We start from the raw sequence: 15734 nt of genomic DNA on the forward strand, positions 1-15734 counted from the left end.
GGGACGATGTGACAATCAAACGTGAAAGGAGGACACTTTTCATTGACATTCACTGCTCCCAAGTCGGCATGGCCTATGAGACGCCCCCTCCTCTCTTAGATTGGCACCAACTTGTCCCATCAGATGGCATTGGCGCATACTACGCCTGGTGATTACACTCCGTTATCTGATTTCACGAGACCGGTAGTACCCAATATCTACGTACAACTTGAGTACTACTTGGGACCACAGTCATCTTAGAAGACTGGTGAATCAAAGTCCATTCTCTCATGCAGAACGTGCCACCAAAAAGACATCAATATCTACATAAAAATACTTTATTTGATCAATCTGTCTACAGTGTAATTTTGGAAAGAAGCCCTCAAATTCGTTGTCAGAGCGTTCGGGCTCAATTCATACTGGGCATGCGCTTCAAGGCCCGAGATCCAGTGCTTACCGAAGCGCGGCGCTAGAAATCGAACGCACTAAACGATCCCGGCCAATCAGAAAGGGTTAATTCCGAGGGAACGGGTGACAGCATATTTAAAGATTCATCAATTCCTAAATATGTTCCGTTTATATTGTAAATATACTCAAATACACAAGCTAAATAAAGCTCAGGGATTTGACGCGCTCTTTGATCTTGGTCAACCGCTGCCTGGAACCACGGCTGGAACCTATTAACGCGAGGGTCACATGAGGGCCTGAGCGGCGATCATCAAAGTGGTCCTCAGCCCGGATCAGAAGGGCCCCAGTGGCGATCATTCTCTCCGGATGCATATGGTCAGACCTAGCCCTTTTGTAGTCAGAGCAACAAGATCCATTTAAAGTCAGTCAGAGACAGAGACAAGACAATCATCATTAGTGGACATCCGGTCACCTCTATAAAGACATTCATTATACTCCAAGTATGAATTGAATATGTGCTTAGTTGCCGATGTCATTACTCGAACATCTTCCGCTGAGACCGGATGTTCAGACAGCGTCCGCAATCCTCCTCAACTGAGAAACGCATTCTCATCATCCGGGCGGTGCTCATTATAAGAGATGGCCATTTGGCTCTCGCGGGACCTATTCGCCCGGGAGTACCTCGTCTGTCTGATCCTCTTACAGCAGGCCAGCTTGTCCCTGTTGATGAACACCATGCATGACAGAAGCAGCAGGAGTAGGATGACGGCAATGGTGATCCCGACCGCCACCGATTCGTTGTGGCTGGGAACGGCGCGCCGACAGAAGAACTTCTCCGCCGAGATGGAGGCGATTTCTAATCCTGCTAGACTGACTGGACTCGCACAGCTGAAAGATACAAAGATAGGAAATACTGAGAAGTTATCATGATATCTTCATCTCCTTGCTTTATTCCTTAAAAGATACGGCCGATACGACGGTTGTCTTCATTCGATCTCGGTCAAACAGAGGTGCATCATTAGCCTGGTGGTTAACGATGAACCGGCGTGACTTTCAAGAAAATAAAATTCCTGGTTCTTCACAACAAGTTTCGAGCTCAAAATCAGATGAAATAAGGAGTGTCTGTCGGATGACAACACGTTTGAGGCTCCACCAGGCACCTTTCTTGATAAATCATGTTTCGGGCGGATCTTGGCACAGCGAGAAATATGAACCTCTTCGTAAAGACGCCCAAAACATTAGCAAGGGCTACTTTGAATACTGATATAAACGAGTGCGCTTTGCCTTGTTCCTGCCTGGCAGAGTAGCAATTAATTCTAATGGAAGCTTTCATTAACGCGAATTAAAGCTGATATTTTGCTTCTAATTTAAGATGGAAGGGTTTACTCTCGAGGCAGTGTATACCGTTAATGGCCGTTTCGTCGGAAATAGATGATTGCTTTTCGAAGTGTAGCTAACAAGACCAAATGAAGGGAATAACGCTAAGATGAACAAACGCTGACGTTGTCTCTAATGCTGAGCAACTGGGCTCCGATTTGAAAAGTCGTCTGAAGAATGTGCTGGCCATTGACGTGACTTTTAATTCCATGCCTGTGATTTGGCTTTAAACAGCGTCGTAAATGATTTACGACGCCGTTGCACCAGCCACGTCCATTTACTTATGTGTTCACCACATTTGAATGATGGCTTGCCATCACGACCACATAACTGCAATAGCATCACCACGACCGACCGGCAGTGGGCAGGCTGACAGTCTAGCTGCAGAGTCGATGAAGTGTGATATTACATTAGGTGAATGTCAACCTTGTTCAGGGAGTCACTTTCATTATTTGCCTGGGCTGATAACTCTATGTAGCTTAGATCGCGTTGATGTGACGCTACGTGGCTTAAATAATCCTTGGTATAACTTTGAGAGATAATTCAGATCTCGTCATGAACGCAGGCTAAACATCTGAGGTGTTTTTGGGAGGTAGATCAACGCATCCTAGACAAAAGGACAACCACTCCTGGAACAGCCAAACCTGTCAACGCGACGAACCGCTTAGCGATCTATCATTCGAGAGATCAATTCAAGATCATTTGGTAGAATATCAAGGCAGATAGACCATTAACCATAAGAAAACCTTTTAAGGTAAACTAGAGACCCTTTGTTTTATCGGCAAGCGGGGGTAATGAGAACTTCACATCCCTACAATGGGAAGAGCTTGTCACAGTAAACCAACAAGAAGGAGATGCCACTCTCCAAGCAGCTGGAGAAAGTGCCCCTCTCCAAGCAGCATTCTGCGCTTCGTTCACATATCCTACCCATTGGATATAGCAGTGAAGTGTCACTCTGCTTTGGAGTGGTCTGTGATTCAAATCCCTTGGATGTCTACTGAGCATGCATGCGTTCGTCTTTTCATCAGAGCACCACGCTCACGTGGGCAGGTCATTAAACCCTCAATCTCAGATTGTAAGCTCCTGTCAATATCCCATTTCGTTTCTTTGTTGACTCTAAAGGTGTGCTTTCACGTCTTGTTGTCATTGGTTTTTAGCGGTTTTGGTTCTTAACCATGGTGATCGATTATTGAGGAGGCGTGTATGGAGCCCTTTAGGATGTGTTGGGGGGGGGGGGGGGTATGGTGATTTGAGATGAAATAACAGGGTGTAAAATGCGCCAAGAGAAAACAAACAGAATGTTTTTGGTTTGTTTCAAAACCGGCCTGTGTTCATTCCTTTGCTTGCTAGATCCTACCAAATGTCTTCTTTGACTGTTGACTGTTGACAGTGAGGTGGTATTCTTGATACTTACGTGAAGTCCCGACTGTTGTTGTCTAGTATGCCTTGCTGACCTTTGACCCAACGTAACCGACAGTCGCATTTCCACGGATTCTGACGGAGATCTATTCGATGCAACTGTTTCCATGGTAACGTGGTTGCATATAGGGTCTGAATCATATTTCCTTGTAAATACACCTCCTTGATGGTGCTGTTGGAGTCAGTGAAAGCGTTCCTCGAGACGTAAAGCGCCTCGTTATCAGAGAAATGAAAGGTTTCTAACTGATATAATCCTTTGAGGGAAATCTTGCCAATTCCGCGTGTAATGTTATTACTCCGCACATCCAGCGTTTCTAAACTCTCCAAATGTTGGAAGGGTGAACCGAGAAATCCAGTTAATCTATTACAAGAAATGTTCAAAACTCTCAACGCTTTCAAGTTGCTGAAATTATCGCCATGCAGAACATTAATTAGGTTTTGAGATAAATCTAATATCGAGGAAAGCTTTTCCAGTCCTTGGAACGCCCCGAAGCTAAGGGTGTCCAACTTGTTCCCACACAAGTCTAACGTTCTCAAAGACGGGAGATTTTTAAAAGCACCTTTTTCGATGGCTGTAACCTTGCTGTTTTGAACTCGGAGCACCAGTAGGGAAGAGTATCGTTTGGGAAACACGGATAGTTTTTGTATGTCGGCGTTTTTAATGCGTAATTCCTGTATTTGTGTTTTTGTATCCACAATATCCTCTGGAATTGTTGTGAAGTTTGGCCGGAGACAAGTGACGGCGGTCTGGGTGGTGCATTGGCACCCGTACCGTACACCTAATGAACAATCGCAGATGACGTAAACACAACAATGAAGGAACGCCAGGACCCATAGCCACAGCATCGTCGTCTGCGGAAAGAACCAAGCCATGTTAATATTCAGTTTGTAATCCATGTTCTATCAAAACGGCTAGATCGATATTGCCAGAGCAAATCCTGTATTGCTCAAGTTTTAGCAACCACAGCAGCCAATTAACAGCTAGCTTAATCCGAATGTTTAGACCATTCTATACCTTTGATAATTCCCAAGAATATTCAGAGTTTTCGTTTGTATATTGTCGATTAACTGAACAAAACGTTGCTATTCCAACCCTGATTTTGTTGACATCGGCGCCAACCAACCTCTCAATCTGAGAGAGAAACCTTCAGAAATGTCCTCTGTTCGTCCAGTCTGATGGGTCGAAATCTGTTTCTCCGTGACTGTCTCGGCCTCGTAACCAATCACAGCATGAAGATTTATTCCATGCTGGAAGCCTTCTGTCAAACAACAACGGTGAATCTATCAGCTACGCCATCACTGAAAAGATCAAAGGCGAGTTATTTTGTAAGGAAAATACAGTCCAATGTAGAAATTGTGGAGATGGACATGTCTCCAACACGTAAAGTGTGGAAAAAACCGTCGCATCACTTAGAAGAGAATGCCAAACGTGGGGCTCAGACTGTCCCTGTTTGATGGAATAACCCTTTGAAATAGCGGCGAGTTGCTTCCATTCGTTTGGAAGGCGAGTTTCCTTGCTTCAAAGGTTCAAACATTGGTTGCACCTTTGGCATTTGAGACGTTATTTGTAGAATGACAGCAAAACAATTTTTGATCGAGTGATGCGCGAATATGAGAAATCTCCATGGAGCCATACGTGTACGGTTATCCAATATAAAGAAGCGTTTTAAAGCTACAAATGCTGGAGCTAGAAGTAGATGCAGCGAGACGCGAGTGAAAATGGTTGCGTGAACGCACGGATCGGCGCGTTATGTTACCACACAAGCGGGGAAGGTCCAGGTAAAGGAGAAAGACGCGGGGAGACAGAAAGAGGTTGTCAACACCGTGGGAAATGCAGTGGTATCCTGTATTGCCACATACACCTTACCTGCTCCCAAGCCTCACCTTTATCATCCTGCGAAGTAATCACACTTTACGTTACTCTCAGAATTGATTTAATAATCCCTGAAAACTTAATGAAATACACCACCTAAATACAGATCACATTCATTGAACCGGCCAAGTAATCAAATCACTCAAATCGCGGCAATATAAATCAAACCGGACTTGGTGATCTCTGATGATATTAGAAAAATGGTTTAACCATCTTTCATAGAGGAAAGTTGCCATATCCTCCATAGTTTGAATGTCATGCATCCAACAACTACGAGATCCAAGCGTCGTATCCCCGACGTCTACTTCTACCAGGCAAGCAGCGTCTCAAGGGATATAATCCTTCCGCTCACAGGCTCGTTTGTCCATTAATAGTCCATACCTTGTCATTAGAAGTTGGCATGACCAGAAAATTTATGAATACGCCCTCAAAGGTTTTCATTTTTCTGTTTTGTTCATCCGACGCTCCAAACCAGGTTGATTTATCCTGAAACGCAATAGAGTGCTGAGCCACACTCGCTCCCTGGCAACGGCGAAATAGATGTTCAATTTTACGATGTTACCAATCCGTTGATTTATAGGTGAGACGGCAAATTATCAAAGCGATTCCGAAATTCGATAATTTCGTAGGTGTTGTCTGATGCGACCATTTACCTCAAGCCGCGAGTTTGCTGTACAGTCTGGTAAAGCTATCGGCAAAAGATGCGAGGCGGTCATTACGTTTCTTGGGAAGCCTGTGATAAGTTCTACTCGCTCAACGCTCTGTCTCCTCGCGGTCTTATGCCGGTGGTGTCAAGCTCTCACCGACTTTTTCATCGGATGTGTCGTTGATGGCTTATTAGTAAGAGTACTGGTTCTGAGTTATAGTCTTCGCTGGCTTATCAGGAGGTCTAAGGACCCGAAAAGATCTCTTTTATTTCACGCTATAATGGTACAAAATATGGTTTTAGGACCTGGATGAGATACTTAGTACCAACGCACAACAAAAACTAATTTAGTTAGATGAGATGTATCGCCAGTTGGGTCGAGTAACAATCCGGCATGATAAATACGACCTGTCGTTGCCGGAAGCTCAGAGAGACAAGAGCAGAATAGAGACTGTACACAAGGCAAGTGGCGTGTTGAGTGGCGGAGACAGGTGTAATACTATGAGCGTCCCGGGTGGGGGTAAACTTGAGGGGGTGGACATAAAACCCCCTTTCGGCAAAAATCCTTTGAAGTGACTGGGAGAAGCTCTGAAGTTAAAATACGTTTTCGAAATTGACAGTGTGCTTGTTTTTTGTACAAAACGATTCCCTTCGGAAATCGTAAAGGGACTGCGCCTGGAGTAATATATATGGTAATTAGAAGTACAGTCCTGTCTAATAAAGAAATATTTTCAGCCGCCTAGGTTTTCATCCGTCCGAAGTATCCCTCGGAATGGAGAGCATCTCAGACCACCGCCATATCTAACAGTCCTGTTTACCTGCGGGTAAGCAAGCTAATCACACCCTACCACCCAGAAACAACACGATATCAGTTTCTTAATCGGAAATTCTATTATCTTCAAAGGTTCCCCGTAAATGGCGTCGTCTCTCAATACTGCGACTGTAAACTGATTTCGATTACTCCCTCGGGCTCCGAGCTCAATATCAGCATCTTTATTGCATCAAGTTGGGTTTTTTCTTGCTCATTTCCAGTCAGCATTTGATTGCAGATTGCAATGATTTCCATAGCAAATTGGTGTCTGTAAACTAAATGAACGACGGAAGTTTCTGGCGGAAGAAATTAATGGGAAAACGTAGGCGACGGATTGTTTGAGGACTGCAATTAGAATCAAGTTGTCAGATTACCGTTCAGAATGAAAATCTACAAATTTCCACCCATTTGGTTGGCTGATCACATAATGGTCACATGTTTCCGTGGGTCACACGGCACTTAAGGAAACAACCAACATGTGGTCCTGCCAAGACATTTGCAACGAACGGTATTTTATGGCCAAGTTTGATGTTTTGGTGGAGAGGCGGCTCTTACACTGAAAGCGAGATTGCAGAGAATGATGAGAACAGGACTCAAGGGGAATCGGTGAGCACTTCGAAGTGGCATGGAGTTGTCAAGAAAGACGAGGTTTCAACACTTATTCTGCGAGAAGGGAAATGAAGTGGCTCATGTCTGCGGTGAAGTAGCAATCTCTAAATCTCAACGAAGGATATTCATTCTGCCAACAGAGATTGCCATAACACCATGATGGATGTCACAGGATCAACAGAGCAATTCGCGATCGATAGGTCATCACAAAACCCCCAGAAAATGCGCATAGAACAGAGACAACACGCCACATTATTCCAACCCTCTAAAGAGACCTGCTTGAAATATGGACGAGACATTTTGATTCCCCTCGCCCGGAGGTAGACAACGGAAAGATGCTGTTCAAATGATACAAAATGTAGACTTCCGGAGACAGCTTGTCATCTGCTTCACGTCACATTCATAATGGCAATATTTATCATCCTTTCAACAACAGCAACAACAAGCGCATTTAGAATCCGTGAGCGGCATCCTCCAATCATGTCTGAATATCACTAGTCTTTAGTCCGTCTCCAAGGATAAGCATGCATAATGAACCCATTTGAGTCAAACACGCGATTCTAGTCCCGAGGGACGAGGTAGTTGTCTGCTGCTGAAGCTCTTTGTCGTTTCTAATATATTTGGCAGTCATTGTCATTAGGCTTCCCCAGCCAACAAGCCGGGGAACTCCAGGCAAAAGTTTGATATTTTGCTTCGTTAATGAGATAATGGGCACTTTTGTTTTAGGTATTTACATAATATGACAAAAAATCCGTTTCTGGTGAACTTCTCCTCAACCGCTTGGCGGAGAGCACATGGAGCTTTGTTGAAGTGGTGCATGTGGGGTTTGATTTTTTCAGTTACGTCACTAATTTGCACAAGAAAACACTGTGGGGAAGCCCCCCGATTGTTTCGTTCTTGCTTACCTGACGGTCATCCACAGATCGAAAGTCCTCAGATCAGTTTTTTTACTACCATATGCATGTCGTATACAAAGTATGAAATATCGAGAGGCGGAGTATATCAAAACAACTGGTGCCAGGATGTGGATCGAAGCGCGGTTATCATCGGGAGCAGATGGAAAAATTCTTCTTTCATGATATTGATTTCGGTCTTAACCTGTGATGAAATGTCGTAATTGTTTGATTTATTAAGGTTTGGCTCCACTGAAGTTTAGAGAACAGCTGGCTTGAACATTGAATATTGACATGCAGTTACACCAACACTTGATTTAGCACTTCCGACTTGGCGATTCAGCCTGTATTTTGGATATTAACGCATTGCTGACAATGTATAGGTGCATTTATTACATGGTACTGGCCAAAGACATCATACAGGCCAGCGAATCCCATCATAAAATATAAGGGTGGCCTCGTAGAGTATAGGAAATCGCCTTATTATCAACAATATACATGTACAGAAGTAGACATTGGACAACCGATCGGTGAGCCGTACACTGTATACACTCATTACGGCCTGCCATGATTGTTATTATCAAACCCAGGTTGTCAGGGCAACAGGTGTCTCGTTATTAGGAGAAGTTTACCTAATATAATTTGAGGATCGTTTTCTGTCTGTTTGTTCCACTACTCGGACCAGGTTCTTGGGAATACTTCACACACGCATGTAGCTTGACCTGCAGACAGAGGGTCAACTGTCAAGGTCAGATAAGGTCAAAAGCTACTTAGGGGATGGCAGAAATAAGACAAAACTGAGACAAGACCACTAATGAATATTCATAGGTTGGAGGGTCGAGGCCTATCAATTAGACGAGTGCATGTTTTTTACTCTCAAGTACATATTTGGAGAGGTATTGAAAAAATATTTGCTGTGGCAAGTCCACAGATATAAATAAATTGTTTGGTAAAAAAAATAATTTTGAATTTCGACAACCTGGCCATGGGGGGGGGGGGGGGGTTCAAATTTGGAGTGAAAATGGCCGAAATGGGTAAAAATGTCCACTTGTGTCAAACTTGTCAATTTAAAAAAAAATTTCCGTGGTCAATCACCAATTTAAATCGCACCAGTTACTCGCAAGACTAACCCGTATATCATATCCGAATTTCAGTTTCACAACTCCACGCATTCTTTGATGCGTCGCGGTCAACATTGACAATTTAACTGCTAAAAGGCTTAAAAATCAATTGTGGTCTTGTCTCAACTTATGTCTTTAGTCTCGCAGTTTACAAGTTAAGCGTCAGTAGGCCTATAGACATAGACCATCTTGAAAGAATGATAAAGATATGGATATGCTTCTGTGGTAATTGCCTTCTGACCACCGCCACTACATAACTTTGGACCTACTGCAATTACATGATATTAGATGTCAATTATAAAACGACATTGTTTTGGCATATAACGTTTCAAATTGCTAAGAAAGGTCTGCCAAAGCTATCATATCGCCAAGAGAGACGGGATGTTGAAACAGACTTGGTCTCGCGCCCGGCCCTCATCAGCGAGCGGTTCAGTTTTGAAGGGGGTGATCCTAATCGGAAACACTAGATTTGATGAAAGCAACTAGTCTGCTTTCCTTTCAACATTTGACGGAGGAAACCTGATCTATACTCAATGTCGCCCGGTACAGGACGATCAGGATGACGAAATGGGCAGCAGAGAGGAGTCTAAATCGGTGAGAAATCTCATCGTGCGGTTTGCGATATCCTGATACCACGACCGGGCACATCCAAGGAACATGTGGACTTCCGAAGCATGCATCGGGACTCTCAATAAAGGAGCGAATTTAGTTTTCAAGCGACCACTTCCGGATGACACCAAAAGAATAGAATTGGAATTCTGACGTTTGTACAAAAAAGGACTACAGTTTTTCAGTTTAACTCCTGAACTCTTGGAACTCGCCAACTTTCAACTTGAGCAAGATCGACTAAAGATGTTCGATTCATGAATGCAATACAGCTGATTTAGTTGATAGACACAACTATGACATTGTACGGGGGGGGGTGGGGGCCCGTTGGCAAACATTTATAAAAACGTCTGAATTTTCGTTTTGGACATGGAGAACCGTACAGTGTTCACGAGGAAGATTCTTAAAGAAAATGACGCTTTGCATGGAAATGTTACCCAGCTGAATGGTACCGCCTTGGAAGCGTCTACCAGTGAAGCACAGATCCTACTCCTGGTGGCCACGGCTGTGGTGTTGGTTGCCGGTGTATACGGTAATATCATGACACTCTTGGTGCTGAAGAGGAAGGCAATGAAGGGACCTCTCATGACCATCTTACTCCGCATCACAGCGGTGTTTAATATCTTGTCTCTGGTTTTCTTAGGGGTACCTTTGTTTTTTGGCTTTGCTGTTTTGCTTGCACGGAACTCAAGGTACACGTATGACGTGGATCATTGCGCCACTCTTTGCAAATATACGTCGTCACTTTTTGTGATTTTGCAGATGTCCGGGTATTGTTTGGCATCGGTCTCCGTGGATCGCGCTGTGAGTGTTATGAGGCCCCACTTGGTAAAAAAGCGAGAATATCGTAGGTTTATTTTGGCTGCGCTTGTAACTTCGTGTTCTCTAATGATTGTTGTATCCATATCGAGAAATCTGATGGAATCGAACTATGCTAAAGTGTTGGCGACACCGTCGACATGGAGTATTGTGGAAGCTGTCATAGTTAACTACTTCCCTGCAATGGTACTGGTGATTAGCAACATAATACTTTCTGTAAAGATTTTCAAACTTTCAAGACGCACACTGCACGCGCCTCAAAACGCAGTGCAACCGGAGCGGAACAGGAGGCTCCGGAGGAATGCTGCTATTATATTCAGCTTAAACTGTACATATCTCTTAACAACAACACTGCCCAAGTCGATATTTAGTGCAGTTTTAGGCAGCCAAGCTTACGAAGCAGCTTCCTCGCCCACATCAATCGCTCTTGGAATCTTACTTTTGCGATTCATCCACAGCACAATCCCATTCTATGTACTCTGCGTCACTAGCATGAAATTCCGGACCGAGTTGATATATATGCTTGGTTGTCGGCGACATTCAAATATTGTCCAGGTCGGAACAGTCAGTGAAAACGTGGTGCTTGAGCTGAGATGAGATACGTTGACAATCCGACACTGGCCTGCACAGTGTCTTCTGCCCCCGTCGTCTACTTCTGTGTTTGAATGGGCAAACCATAGGTGAAAGCAAGACGTCAGCGGCTTCTGTCACCTCTCTGTAAATGCTGAGTATTGGTGACAAAGACTTATGATCTGCCATTTTCACATCATGTTAAAATCGCCATGTATATATATGTTCACGATCGCGCTGGCCTTTTATGGCGGTTTCAAAGGCATATAAATATAAGTAGCGCTTTGGGTATAAATGCCGGCTGTTGTAAATATATTATAATTCAACGGCTTCTTTAGAATTGAATTCAAGATGATTTATTTCAAAAGGACAGTGTAGTCACCGTACATCAGTTCTATATACACGTTATAGTCCGAGACCCATTAAGGCAACCAATTCCTTTCCACAACATTTATATCACCATTACAATAGGCAAACAAGGTACCAATCAGCTAATAGGCAATCATCAAATTCAGCTTACCAGAATCCTTCAGCAGTCCTTTACCAATATTACTGGATAACTGACGGCTTAAATCCAGCTGAGTGACGAACGGAAAGATATCTTTCTCATTCTGAGCTGGGAATCAGAGAAGATGACTGCGAACTCCAAATTGGTTTGCTGAGATTTGATGCAGATGTCGCCCCGGCAGGGTTTGCGCACACCGCCGGATCAAGGCTGATCTTACTCCGCCGAGGCTGACGGGGCGGGCCAGCGCCGGTTTATATTAGGCTCATCGGGTCCCATATCAAAAGCTGTTTTATGGGAGATAGACTACAGCTATACATCCTCTATTAAACTGCCGATGATAGTATCGGAGCTATAGGGTATTTCGGGAGGGTATTTGAACAGAAATCTTCAGTGCAGTTCTGCTTTCCAAAAATATGGGTCTTGCCAGTTTCTGCAAACAGAACGGCCGTAAACTTGTTTTAAAAAGTGGGATTCTGATTGGCTGAGAACCTGTGTACTGCCCAAAAGGTTCAGGAAAAAAAATTCGCGCGTCGGTCACCTCAATGCTGTCACCTCGATCAGAGGTCCTGGGTTCAATTCCAGGTCGGCCGCGGTAAACTCGACGGGGCCCACGTCCACCCGGCTGCAACCAGACCATGATACTAAATAATCGTTAACCTCATCTCGATAGGCCTGCTACCTTCAAGGCTACCTTAAAATCTTTCACAGTGTTGGCCTGAACTTGACCCCATTCGAAGGGTTGTGCACGAGCATGCGTTTACCACCAGATTACTACCATTGATTGGGAGGTTAAATTATGTATCGATTTGCATAAGATAATAAACCTATGTATACGTACACCACTGCATGTGTGGTAGTATATAATGTATATTATTGTATGGTCAGCTGTTTTAAGTGGGATACATGCATGAACACATAGAAGCATGTTCACTATAATAGCATGCACTAGTATGCAGTCGACGTATAAATATTGATCGTCCGACCTTGGCTATGTTAGCTCTTATGGTTGTTATCTCCACGTATAGGCCTAGGCCTAGGCATCAACCCCAGAGTGAATCGGACGTCACCTTGATCCTCTGAAACTCGGCGACACTCATCCGATTGTTCTCATCAGGACTCGGACCCGTGGTCTTCAGGTCAGCCAGCTAGAGGTCGGTGACCTGCTGCTGTCCGAGCCGTATTTGCCCGTCCAGTCATTGCCAAGATCTGGATACTCAGTGCTGTTTGGAGAGGGGACTTCCTTGATACTCACGCCCAAAGGAGTGAGGAAAGTGTCACATCCCATTCATGCTGACGAGGAAGAGCGTAAGTCGTCTGATGCCGCAACTCCACAGGACCAAAAGGCTACACGCGTGTAGCAAACGTCGGTCCGCTTCTTTGAAAGAACTCTATCAAGGCAAAGCAGATATGTCTGGCAAACGGAAAAGAAGCCTCATCCCACGATGGCAAGGACATTTCCGGAAGCGACAAAGACTATATTCTGAAACACTGGACCCAGACCAACCTCAGTGGGACAAGCTGCCAGATCTGGTGGTTGTGTCCATCTTCTCGTATCTCAGTCTGTCAGACAGGGCCAGGATGGCGCTGACTTGCAGACGATGGGCAGGTCTGTACCATGCGCCTGGACTCTGGAAGAAAGCCAGTGTGGACTTCTGCAGCCATCGGCTGACCAATTCTGAACTCAAGTGCCTGTACCGCCATTCACAACATATCAGATCCATGGAGATCATTCTTTGGAAGAACTTCGGCTTCAACAATAAGTTGAGTTTGAAGCACGTGCCGCAGTTGGTCAAGGTTCTAAGTTGTTCTGAACTAAACGACTTGGACCTTGGGTGTTTGAGGGTTGGAGCTCACGGACGGAATTGGCCCACTGCCTCTCTCACAGTCTCTACCCTAGTAAACTTCCTGACCAGCCAGAAGCGCCTCAAAACGGTCAAGCTGTCTAACCTACGGATTGAAGAGGAAGAAGGATTGACGATACTTTCAGCACTAGCGGCACAGAACCAAATGTCAGTTTCAACTTTAGACATTACGAGTCTCTTCCAAAAGAGCGCAAAATTGGAAAGGAAATTCGTCAACGTGATGAGTGTATTTACGAATCTCACAGAGTTTCACATAAACTACAGTTATATTTCTGACGACCTTGTTGAAGGTATCGCGACACGATGCGGCAAATCCCTGCGGCTTCTGACCGTTGATGTCCACCACAATGAACCGCATCATCACACTGTCAAGATATCGTCATGGAAACATTTCAAGCGATCATGTCCGTCTGCCCAAGTGATATTCTCCCTCGAGTACATCAACTCGTACTCTGAGATCCGCATGATATTGACCCCAGGAATTCCTCTCAATACTTTGAATGTCTGGACCGGATATGACGTGGAGGATGACAGGAGACTACCCCAGATTCTGGTGGATATCGGCTGCAACTTCAGTGATCATTTAGGTGAGTGGATGAGAGCATGCATTGGAGATGAGAGCTCATAGCATGAGAGTAAAGCAAAGCAAGTGAAGCTATTAGGTGACTTCAACATGTAGGACTGACTGCTCCTGCCAATGATCATCATTGACTCTGACAAGGCAGTAGTGGTGATGCAGAGGGTCGGTAGCTGCCCCCCAGACGTCTATAAAAATGTATTTTTCATGCAGATTTGGGCTCTTTAGAGACGAAAAATTGTGTTCACCCCCCCCCCCCCCCCCCCGCCTCATGAGAGGCTACCCAACTTCGAGTCGATTACCTTTGCGTGTTTCTTCCTTACAGTGAATGCCTGCATCCAGCTTGACAATAGAGACACGGCCGTTTACCACGAGCTTTTGTTCCTGGCCAAAAGATGCAAGAAGTTAGCCTCGCTGGATCTCACAGCCATTGTGGAACTGGATGCGGTCAAGCGGTTGTGTAAGCTCAGAGATGAGAATAAGATAGGTAAGAGCCAAGTGGAAGGAAGGATCCTATCCAGCGCAAAATGGTCGTATCTTCTTCTTCTTCCAAGTCAGCTTTAGGTAGTGACTGGGTCTTTTGGTAGTGATAATAAGGAGTTCTTTTCGCAAAGACACCGAAACGCCTACGCGAACGCCCATCGTATTGTTCGGCATCGTTATCAGGTCAAACAATAATGAGGTATAGGCGTTCACGTATAGGCGTTACTGGGATTTGCGAAAACTCCCTGCCTATTCCCGAACCTTTTTTCATCATTCCAGGCTTGGACCGTTTACACCTGACGATGGCAGACACATTCGGTGAGAACAATACTGAGCAGGAGTCGGCGATAGAGGAGCTGAAAGCAATATGTAGAGACATCATCGCAAAGACAGGAGTCGATTATCAGTTCATGTTGAGTTAATGCTGGAAGTTCAGCCATTACAAAAATGTCCTGAGAAGGTTACAGGGTCACAGTGTCGGTTATCAGTTCATGCTGTGCTAATGGTGGGTCAACGACCGTCGATTATCAGTTCATGCTCAGTTAGTGGTAGCTCATGCTCTGGGGAGTGGTCCTACAATGGCCGCTGTTGTCCCAGCAGCAAGCCTTTGAAATCGCGGGACTACTTGTGTATCTTGGATATAGTGATACAAGCCCCCACAGGGAACCTGGATGCTGTTTCTCGGACTCATTTTTTCGGCTGGTGGTACACATGTTTTATGAAACAGATTACTTATTAAACTATATACCGGGTATTACATGTATAGCGGCCGTGCGTATGATACACCGTCCCGGAGTGTTATAACTGTGGTTTCGTTTTCTGTGATACATGTATGATTGTTATTGACAACTGCTCTCACAGATTTAATCTGTATTCTTTATTCACGCTGAGGACGTTTTACTGTTGACTAATTTATATGTCATATCATTTTACTTAACTTATTATCATAAAGTGTACAAAGAGAAAGATTTGTTTTTGGCTTTTCATACTTTTTCAAGCTTTCAGGGTGTTGGTCATTGCTAACTGGGCTAATCGTCGATAACGAGTTCAGGCAGACCAGGGAAATGTCGTGGTTCGGGGCAGGAACACAATGCCGACCTGTCAGAACACCCCTTGAGTAAGACTACTCGATTAATAATCAAACAAAATGGCCACTGCTTTCGTAAAGGAATA

The 15734-nt window shown here is 44.5% G+C and overlaps 2 protein-coding genes across 6 annotated transcripts; one reads left to right on the forward strand and one right to left on the reverse strand.

The window, feature by feature from the left end:
• Window positions 1–301: 301 nt before the first annotated feature.
• LOC135495779 (slit homolog 2 protein-like) lies at window positions 302–11791 on the reverse strand. Of its 5 annotated transcripts, XM_064784695.1 has the most exons (4): window positions 5710–5824; window positions 5068–5134; window positions 3179–4482; window positions 302–1275 (listed from the first exon to the last, which is right to left on the reverse strand). In XM_064784695.1, the coding sequence occupies exons 3-4, from the start codon at window positions 4078–4080 to the stop codon at window positions 978–980; spliced, it is 1200 nt and encodes a 399-aa protein (XP_064640765.1). In that variant the 5' UTR covers window positions 4081–4482; window positions 5068–5134; window positions 5710–5824; the 3' UTR covers window positions 302–977. The 5 variants fall into 5 exon arrangements, with proteins under 5 accessions (XP_064640765.1, XP_064640766.1, XP_064640767.1 ...); XM_064784696.1 differs by lacking the exons at window positions 5068–5134; window positions 5710–5824 and adding an exon at window positions 11652–11791; XM_064784697.1 differs by lacking the exons at window positions 5068–5134; window positions 5710–5824 and adding an exon at window positions 8028–8101.
• A 734-nt stretch (window positions 11792–12525) lies between these two features.
• Window positions 12526–15519, forward strand: LOC135495837 (F-box only protein 39-like). Its single transcript, XM_064784815.1, has 3 exons — window positions 12526–14088; window positions 14404–14565; window positions 14841–15519. The coding sequence occupies exons 1-3, from the start codon at window positions 12927–12929 to the stop codon at window positions 14981–14983; spliced, it is 1467 nt and encodes a 488-aa protein (XP_064640885.1). The 5' UTR covers window positions 12526–12926; the 3' UTR covers window positions 14984–15519.
• Window positions 15520–15734: the final 215 nt, after the last annotated feature.

This window comes from Lineus longissimus, chromosome 11 (assembly GCF_910592395.1).
Source record: "Lineus longissimus chromosome 11, tnLinLong1.2, whole genome shotgun sequence".
In the NCBI taxonomy this organism is placed as follows: domain Eukaryota; kingdom Metazoa; phylum Nemertea; class Pilidiophora; order Heteronemertea; family Lineidae; genus Lineus; species Lineus longissimus.

Excerpts from the sequence above, each read along its gene's own strand:
- LOC135495779 (XM_064784696.1), bottom strand. The coding sequence starts at position 4,080 with ATGGATTACAAACTGAATATTAACATGGCTTGGTTCTTTCCGCAGACG. Across the intron at positions 1,276-3,178 it reads AACAACAGTCGGGACTTCAC|CTGTGCGAGTCCAGTCAGTC; the intron begins GTAAGTATCAAG and ends TGTATCTTTCAG.
- LOC135495837 (XM_064784815.1), top strand. The coding sequence starts at position 12,927 with ATGCTGACGAGGAAGAGCGTAAGTCGTCTGATGCCGCAACTCCACAGG. Across the intron at positions 14,089-14,403 it reads CAACTTCAGTGATCATTTAG|TGAATGCCTGCATCCAGCTT; the intron begins GTGAGTGGATGA and ends TCTTCCTTACAG. Across the intron at positions 14,566-14,840 it reads CAGAGATGAGAATAAGATAG|GCTTGGACCGTTTACACCTG; the intron begins GTAAGAGCCAAG and ends TCATCATTCCAG.